General features: G+C 43.4%; 1 protein-coding gene across 1 annotated transcript; it reads right to left on the reverse strand.

Annotated features, from left to right (window-relative positions):
* Positions 1 to 2,302: 2,302 nt before the first annotated feature.
* LOC128695907 (uncharacterized) lies at positions 2,303 to 9,836 on the reverse strand. The gene is made up of 4 exons (XM_053786855.2): positions 9,626 to 9,836; positions 8,359 to 8,545; positions 3,198 to 5,239; positions 2,303 to 3,060 (listed from the first exon to the last, which is right to left on the reverse strand). Coding segments are annotated over exons 1-4 (2,388 nt in total). The 5' UTR covers positions 9,627 to 9,836; the 3' UTR covers positions 2,303 to 2,902.
* Positions 9,837 to 10,198: the final 362 nt, after the last annotated feature.

Genomic DNA, 10,198 nt, shown 5'->3' on the forward strand with positions numbered 1-10,198 from the left:
ACAATACCGTGACTGGAACGATACACAAATAACCGGCACATAGAAAAGAGGAGCTTACAACGTTTCGGTCCGACTTGGACCAATTGCAGTCACACTTGAGTGACTGGTGCTGATCTTTCTGATTAGTTGTAGAAAATTCTGTATTCTTTGAGTATTATTTGCATTTAGTTCGCGCTTTTATACAGTTTAAAGTTATAATGGTCTCTTCCGAGAGAAAGTACTGTACCTAAATCATCAGTGTTATCGTGCATTTCAAGGCCAGTACAAGACAATCTCCACAGTTATTATTTACATTCATGATGAAGCGCTAAACCCGAAAAGGTTATATAGCGTTATGGAAGGGCATCATAAGCTCAGTTTCTAGAATCAAGAGCCCTCCCTCACCGCCATCGAGGAACTTCCCTCTAGGGATGCTCAAGAGCTGCTCACCGGCATCAAGGAATTTTCCTTGAGGTGTGCTCAAGAGGAAATAATCCCCACAAAATGGACTGACATTCGTAAGTCGTGTATATCTGTGTCAGGCTTCAACTTCGTACATGTTGCAACAATATCTTATGGAGTTTAGGTCAATCAGAAACGGCAGAATCACTCACAGTTAAGATAGGAAGTTGTGATGTGTGTTCACGTTTGAAGCCAAGGACTGCGCCATCTCTCTCACTTTGCAGGCCGGAAACCCAACGCACATGATGAGAGAGTGAAATATTTAATGATTAGCTTTCCGTGGTGATCGAAGTTTCTTGATTTTTTGTTTAATTTCAGGCCTACCGACCGGATAAAGGTCGTTAAGGCCGCAGTACACCAAGGTCGTTTATCCGGTTTAGCCTAAATATTGCAATTATTGGAAAGTGCTAAATCCGTAAAGGTCATACAGCGCCTGGGGCATGAGATGTAATCAGATTTGATCCAAGGAAAGAATTCCTCCAGTTTCTTGTATCAAAAGCCCTATTGACTTATAAATCACATCAACGTTGCAATCGACCTAAACACAAACATCAAGGCTGAACTAATTCCCGTGAAAAGCATTAGTTTTCAAGTCTATGAGGGATTTTTTCCTCTGACGACACAGGTGGAACTTATTACGTTATTCTAAAACAGTTTTTACCTGTTTCAGTTGTATAATGGAAGAAATACTTCAGTCTGAAGTCATTGGTGGATGACTGAAATCTCCCTTGGCTTACGGGATATCAATATATTTGAATTTTCTATACACTAGCTAACCTACTGTAGCATAAGTCCTCACGCTGGGGACTCTCAAACCTGGCCAAGAAACCCTGGCTGAGTTACTAGGAGGTTGGGTAATAATTGAGTTTAAAGTTTGTCGACTGCGTTTAAACTGTTCACTACCGGTCACGAATACTTCTATCCAATACCAGGGATTAAATTAAATTATTGTTTACTTCTGCCTTGAGTTATGTGGAGATATCTGTGAGTACGGAAGCTACTCCCAATATTTCCCCTCACCGCAAAAGCGGATGAGAACGATTTTCTTGCACTAGAGTAAATCACACATGATTACTATATATTATTGTCTACCTCACGCTTACTCTTGCCTCCTCCACCATTTTCAAACTTCCTTAAAAACTTTAAGAACTATTTTTCTTATTTTATAATAATAATAATAATAATAATAATAATAATAATAATAATAATAATAATAATAATAATAATAATAATAATAATAATAATAATGATAATAAAATAATAATAATAATAATAATAAAAATAATAGCAACAATAAAAATGATCATAATAAAATGACAATATTACTAATGTATAATAACAACCATCATCGAGTTTTTCATTGTTTCTGTCGGGATTTGGTTGGAGAGTTCCAATCCATGTATAATTCAAGGAAAGCTTCAAAAAACTACACCTAATGAAACTTTCTGAATTACCATTAACGTTTAAGGTGTTTGTGCAGTTACCATCTGTTGGTACTACCATAAAGAAAATAACAGACCAAACTGATAACCTGCAAGTATACTTTATTCCATAAGATACTTATGGATTAAGGCAAATTCTCCGTTTGTACATGATCATTAAAAAAAATTATCTCTTGGTTTATATGCAGTTCTAATTAATAAAGAATTGACCGAAGTGTTTTTTGAAATGCAGCTTTTGAATGAGGAGTCAGAGGAACACTCAAGATTGAAGATGATGTCACAAATAAAATATATGTTAGTCCTGTGACACTGGCTTCTCCAACGCTTCGTCTGTCTTATTATTTTCATGTAGTATCTGCCTCAGCGATTCACTCAGGATCCAGGTATTTTTTTTTCCATCACTGGGATAAATGACCCGATTTATATAGCCTCTCCTTTATTTAAATAATTGCAATAACTAAAATTTACATTGGATAATGCTAAAAAAGAACAATACTTCCACAATATTGAAAGTTTGTGTCGTGACATTAAATACAGGTAAAGTATGAAGATGAGGAAAATAACACATTTGTGAGAGTGGAAAGTTGTCTTATTGTGTTGTATTATAGAGAGGAAAATGTATGTTGATCCATAAATTACAAAGTTAAGTTTAAACCTTGTTCAAAGCATCTCTCCATAAATGGTTTAAATGGCACACACCAGTCCAACAACAACAGCAAAAAAATAGAACTAATAAGGGCGCCTGAATGACTATCGTTCTTAGAGGAGTGAGGTTGAGGTATGTAATTGGCTCTAATCGTAGTAATTCAGTAAACCATTCACCATTTCCACTACAGAAAGCAAGTGATATAAAAACCACCTAGTTAGGTATTCCAAGCATGGAACTATCAGGTTCTGAGTAACAGGGACAACACCTAGTATAACTTTCTGAGTATAGAACTACTAGATTCTGCGTAACAAAGGACACGTTGACTGTTGACAAAGTTCACTTCATATTTTCATCTGGAGTGTAGTTTTGTTTACCATGACCTGCCTGTGGGCTTGCAGACCCACTTGGGTGGGGTGCACAGTTCAAAACAACACTTCTCCGATGAGCTGCAGGAGCTGTCATTGGTACATGTCTTGCTGTAGCTACCAGTGCCGGAACATCCAGTGTTGGGACACGTACCTTGATGTGCTGAAGAAGAAAGGAAGAAAATCACTTAAGTTTATAAAGCTAAATAAATACACTAGGTCTCCATGATACTAATTTGTCGTATTATCATAAACTTTAGTATTCCTCTATGTTTAAGAATTTAATCGTTATCACCTTACCTGCAGAAACCTTCACAGAGAATCCTCCACTTCCAGACCCATGGATGCCAGCTGCAGCACCTCCAGATCCACTGGAACTAATTGAGGCAAATGCGCTACTTCCAAGACTTCCTCTTCCAGAGCCACTGCCAAGACCACCAACAAATACTCCTCCTGGCTTGGTACCTTTGATGAGAGTTACTTTATGGCTGCCCGCTCCTAAACCACTTGAACCTCCAGTGCCGGCGGAAAAACCTGAGCTACCAGAACCAAAGCTACCCGTAGAAGCATGGCTGCTAGCACTGCTGGAACCAAAAGCACCCGAGGATGCATGGGCTCCGGAACTGCCTGTACCAAAACCACCGGAAGCTCCTAACCCACTCGAGCCACCGGCTCCGAAACTGCCTGCTGATCCAAGGCTTCCAGAGCCACCAGCACCGAAGCTGCCTGCTAACCCATGACCACCAGAGCCACCGGCACTAAAGCTGCCTGCTGACCCATGACCACCCGAGCCACCAGCACCGAAGCTGCCTGCTGACCCATGACCACCAGAGCCACCAGCACCAAAGCTGCCTGCTGACCCATGACCACCAGAGCCACCGGCACCAAAGGCACCTGAAGACCCAAGGTTTCCAGAGCCGCCAGAACCATAGCTGCCTGCAGATCCATGACTGCCAGAACCACCAGCACCAAAGCTGCCTGCTGACCCATGACTGCCAGAGCCACCAGCACCAAAGCTGCCTGCTAACCCATGACTGCCAGAGCCACCAGCACCAAAGCTGCCTGCTGACCCATGACTGCCAGAACCACCAGCACCAAAGCTGCCTGCTGACCCACGACTTCCAGAGCCACCAGCACCAACGCTGCCTGCTGACCCATGACTTCCAGTGCCACCAGCACCGAAGCTGCCTGCTGACCCATGACTGCCAGAGCCACCAGCACCAAAGTTGCCTGCTGACCCATGACTTCCAGCGCCACCAGCACCGAAGCTGCCTGCTGACCCATGACTGCCAGAGCCACCAGCACCAAAGCTGCCTGCTGATCCATGACTTCCAGTGCCACCAGCACCGAAGCTGCCTGCTGACCCATGACTGCCAGAGCCACCAGCACCAAAGCTGCCTGCTGACCCATGACTTCCAGCGCCACCAGCACCGAAGCTGCCTGCTAGCTTATGACTGCCAGACCCACCAGCACCGAAGCTCCCTGCTGATCCATGACTGCCAGAGCCACCAGTACCGAAGCTACCTGCTGACCCATGACTGCCAGAGCCACCAGCACCGAAGCTGCCTGCTGACCCATGACTTCCAGCGCCACCAGCACCGAAGCTGCCTGCTAACCCATGACTGCCAGAGCCACCAGCACCGAAGACCCCTGCTGACCCATGACTTCCAGCGCCACCAGCACCAAAGCTCCCTGCTAATTTATGACTGCCAGAGCCACCAGCACCGAAGCTGCCTGCTGACCCATGACTTTCAGCGCCACCAGCACCGAAGCTGCCTGCTGTCCCATGGCTTCCAGCGCCTCCAGCACCGAAGCTGCCTGCTAACCTATGACTGCCAGAACCACCAGCACCGAAGCTGCCTGCTGACCCATGACTTCCAGAGCTGCCAGCACCAAAGCTGCCTGCTAACCCATGACTTCCAGAGCCACCAGCACCGAAAGCACCGGAAGATCCAAGGCTTCCAGAGCCGCTAGAACCATATCCTCCAGAACCACTGGAACCAAAGCTACTCGAAGACCCTTTGCTTCCAGAACCTGCAGAGCCGAAAACACCTGAAGATCCAATACTTCCAGCTCCTTTAGAACCAAAGCTTCCTGAAGACCCAAAACCTCCAGTTCCTCCAGAGCCAAAACTACCAGGCGATACAAATCCTCCAGCGCCACCGAGGCCAGTGCTTCCAGAGGATCCTCGACTTCCATGTCCCCCAGAACTGAAACCTCCAGAAAGGCCCAATCCTCCAGATCCACCAGCTCCAAAAGCTCCTGTGCTTCCAGAAGCAAGGCTGCCAGACCCGAATCCACCTAAGGATCCATGGCCACCAGCAGAAGCAGCGCCGCCAGATCTGTAAAGGAATCAGAATGTCAGTTACATAATATATAAAATAGGTACCTTCAAAAGTTTGGAGCACAAGTGCAACTTGAAGCAATATATATATATATATATATATATATATATATATATATATATATATATATATATATTTATATATATAGGAAGTACCCACGAAGCGAGTGGTACTGAACAATAACACCACTGCACTAGCCAAGGAGTCGAACCCATGCTGCTTTGGCCCGCCTCATGGTGAGCGAAAAAGCATGACGCTTTAGACCACTAGACTAGGATTTTGTGGTCTAGTGGTCTAAAGTGTCATGCGTTTTCGCTCACCCTGAGGCGGGCCAAAGCAGCATGGGTTCGACTTCTTGGCTAGTGCAGTGTTGTTATGTTGTATATATATATATATATATATATATATATATATATATATATATATATATATATATATATATATATATATATATATATATTAATTATAATTCCACTATTTGCAGTATCGGAGATTAACTGAAGTGACAAAGTTTTTCAAGTTTTACAACTCATTACGACTGGTACCTGACCATAAATTTGTAAACAGTTCATTACAATAGTAACTTCCTTATCTATCAAAACATTAGAACTCTGACCCTGGACCCATTATGTGCTTCTATAATCTTTTGACTATTGCCAGCAAGATGGGTATAGGTGCATAATAAAGCACCTAAACTTGCCTGACAGCATTTTTGAAGTCTTCACAACGAAGTGAATTTTAAAGAAACAATGGAAATTTTAGTACCAGCTGGTAAGTCTTGAGTGTATTTTTATCATCTCACTCTCGAGGAGGTGCGAAAATATTTATTAGTTGAATATCAATGTACGTGTTTATGTACTCACTTGACTGTATTTGCCTAATTGTAGTTGCAGGAATTGAGTCTCAGTTCTTGTCCCCGCCTTTCCTTTGGCCGCCACTGATTTCGCTCCCTCCTGGCTGCGTAAGATCTATCATACCTATTGCTAAAACTCATGAATCCCACCTCTACCATTTCGCTGTCTTGGTCATTCCATTTCCTGATCACTCTAAGGTTAAAAAAAAGTGTTTTCTAACATCCCTTTGACTCATTTGTGTCTTTAACTTCCAGCTGTAACCTCGTACACCCGAGACCCTAGTCTCAAGCAGGTTCGCCCTGTCCTCCCTTGCAATTCATCTCAGCATTGTGTGTGTATGTGTCTGTGTGTACTCACCTATATGCGGTTGCAGAGGTTGAGTCTTAACTTCTGGCTCAGTGTATGTGTGTACTCATCTAGTTGTACTCACCTAGTTGAGGTTGTAGGGGTCGAATCCAAGCTCCTGGCCCCGCCTCTTCACTGGTCGCTACTAGGTCACTCTCCCTCAACCGTGAGCTTTACCATACCTCTGCTTATACCTATGTATGGATCCTGCCTCCACTACATCGCTTCCCAAACTATTCCACTTCCTGACTACTCTGTGGCTGAAGAAATACTTCCTAATATCCCTGTGATTCATCTGTGTCTTCAACTTCCAACTGTGACCCCTTGTTGCTGTGTCCCATCTCTGGAACATCCTGTCTTTGTCTACCTTGTCAATTCCTCTCAGTATTTTGTATGTCGTTATCATGTCCTCCCTATCTCTCCTGTCCTCCAGTGTCGTCAGGTTGATTTCCTTTAACCTCTCCTCGTAGGACATACCTCTTAGCTCTGGAACTAGTCTTGTTGCAAACCTTTGCACTTTCTCTAGTTTCTTTACGTGCTTGGCTAGGTGTGGGTTCCAGACTGGTGCCGCATACTCCAATATGGGCCTAACGTACACGGTGTACAGGGTCCTGAACGATTCCTTACTAAGATGTCGGAATGCTGTTCTTAGGTTTGCTAGGCGCCCATATGCTGCAGCAGTTATTTGGTTGATGTGCGCTTCAGGAGATGTGCCTGGTGTTATACTCACCCCAAGATCTTTTTCCTTGAGTGAGGTTTGTAGTCTCTGGCCCCCTAGACTGTACTCCGTCTGCGGTCTTCTTTGCCCTTCCCCAATCTTCATGACTTTGCACTTGGTGGGGTTGAACTCCAGGAGCCAATTGCTGGACCAGGTCTGCAGCCTGTCTAGATCCCTTTGTAGTTCTGCCTGGTCTTCGATCGAATGAATTCTTCTCATCAACTTTACGTCATCTGCAAACAGGGACACTTTGGAGTCTATTCCTTCCGTCATGTCGTTCACAAATACCAGAAACAGCACTGGTCCTAGGACTGACCCCTGTGGGACCCCGCTAGTCACAGGTGCCCACTCTGACACCTCGCCACGTACCATGACTCGCTGCTGTCTTCCTGACAAGTATTCTCTGATCCATTGTAGTGCCTTCCCTGTTATCCCTGCTTGGTCCTTCAGTTATTGCACTAATCTCTTGTGTGGAACTGTGTCAAACGCCTTCTTGTAGTCCAAGAAAATGCAATCCACCCACCCCTCTCTCTCTTGTCTTACTGCTGTCACCATGTCATAGAACTCCGGTAGGTTTGTGACACAGAATTTCCCGTCCCTGAAACCATGTTGGCTGCTGTTGATGAAATCATTCCTTTCTAGGTGTTCCACCACTCTTCTCCTGATAATCTTCTCCATGACTTTGCATAACGTGTGTGTGTGTGTGTGTGTGTGTGTGTGTGTGTGTGTGTGTGTGTGTGTGTGTGTGTGTGCGTACGTTACTAACCTGGCAGCATTTGCGGATAGTTGTGTCGTACTTTAGCTCTACATTATCTGCTCTGCCTAAAACAGTTCGCTCGTTTTCAATCATAATATTGATCTGATACTTGTTGACGTCTCTGTGAGTCATCGAGGCGTTTAATTTCCATCTGTGTTCCTTCGATCTGATCTCAAATGATGAATATTCTATTTATGTCCATATTTTTCTGTCCCGGAGATTTTTGCATGCTGTGATCATGTCCCGTTTTGTTAACGCTTTTCAGCTTGTGGGTGTCAGGCCCCCTAACGAACTTACCTCAAAGATAAATTTGTGTGCATACCAGTACTTGCCTATATTTGTGTACATACATACGCATGATGAGTTTACACACACACACACACACACACACACACACACACGTACATGAGAATACGCACACACACGTATCTGGTGTGCTCACCCTGCAGAACTGAACGAGGATGAAGACGAGAAGCTGGAAGCTGAGGCTGCTGCTGCAGCAGCTGCAGATGCTGAAGACGACGCTGATGCCCGGGAGGCGCCACCTGAGGAGCCGTAGACCTTCTTGGCAGGCCAGGTAGCAGTGGACGTGCCCACAAGTGCCACCAGTGCCACCACCAACACGCGCACTGAGCGGACGTCATCATTAGTATTGATTTTGGTTAAGATTAGAATGCAATAAAATTCAATAATAATGGCTGATACATTTAACACATTCTTTAAATTAAAAACTTTTTTTGCTGTCTTTTTTATTACTCCCCCTATGGTCTCAGATCTATGGGACATTCTTTGTGTATTTGTTCAGATGAAAAAAAGAACTGTAAATTTTGAGTGTTTTACAAATAACCAGCACATAGGAGATAGAAACTTATGACGACGTTTTGGCCCGACTTGAACCATTAACTAGTCACACACTAGCTTCTTTACTTTCGTGTGTTAGTGTGTGACAGTTAATGGTCCAAGTCGGACCGAAACGTCGTCATAAGTTTCTTTCTCCTATGTGCTGGTTATTGTTACAGTCATGTTGGTGTGTGTTGGGGGGGGAGGTTACCGTTGCTATGTTTGGTTACTGTTGTTGTGTACTTACCTTTGTGTGGACAAATATTCCGTTAAGTGTATTTCTTGTCCCATAGATTACATATCCCATTAATAAAGACTACTTATAGAAACCATTATTTGGTATTAAAATGTAATGTATTTGTGGCATATAAACGCACTGCATAAAAAATAAATGTCGTTACTTATCTCTCGGGGACATAATTTTAATATTTTCTCAAACTTTCATCTTTGGTCATTCAAAATTGAAAATGTATTTTTGAAGTATGTGAAAATTATTATTTTTACGTCAACTGTCTCTTGAGCTCACTACCTACCTACACTCAGTAATGAATTTATCCCTCATACAGATAGAGCATTCGGCTCACAACCGAAAAAGCCCACTTAACTTCCCATATATCTCTCCTTGCACCAGCTGCCGTTCTTCATCTACTAGTAAGTAGGTTCCTAGTAGTTATTTGACTGCCGGGTATCGAATCATAATGAAGGACCACAATGGAAATAAGCCATATGCCACTTGGCTTTCTTAGTCTATCTGGGGTTAATAACCTTAAGAAAATCTTCAAATAACGTGCTAGCCTTGGTGCTGGTAAGAATGAAGAAGAGTTAGCAATAAGAATGAAAGGAATTAAACAAAGCCAGAGGAAACTTACTGGTTATGATGTCGTGGTGTTAGATTCTTTGGTGGTTTTCAAAATCTGTTCCTAAAGCAGAAATCTGCGGAAGATGGTTCTCAAGTTGAGGGCCCACAAATTCAGGTCGAAAGCTTCAGGTCCTTGAGACTGGCTGTGTTAATGGTGATCCCAGGCTTGCTGTTCCTCCAGTCCAGCCTTGCAGGTCCACTATACACAGCCAGCGCCTCCACCACCTCTTATATAGTGCTCTCACGAGCTGAATGGTAGCAGGATGTCGGGCTTTCCCGGCGATTCCAGAGAGCACTCCGGTTAGCGGACCGGTTCCGCGAATGTATGCACGAAGTTCATTTTTCATCCATGAGCGAGAGCTTGTTACTGTTAAATTTAATTTTTGGAAATATCTTCAGTGTGAATTCTAAAACTTTCATACTTTTTTATTTTCACCATTTACTTAATTTTAGACCAAAATAGAATAAACAAATACATTATTTATACTCTAGTGTGAACTACAGCAGTTTACAGGTAAGATACATTATTATGTTCCATTACCTTGACAATGTTTTAGAGATGTTCACAGTGGTAAAAAAAATC

The sequence above is a fragment of the Cherax quadricarinatus genome, chromosome 41, assembly GCF_038502225.1.
Source record: "Cherax quadricarinatus isolate ZL_2023a chromosome 41, ASM3850222v1, whole genome shotgun sequence".
Classification (NCBI taxonomy): Eukaryota; Metazoa; Arthropoda; class Malacostraca; order Decapoda; family Parastacidae; genus Cherax; species Cherax quadricarinatus.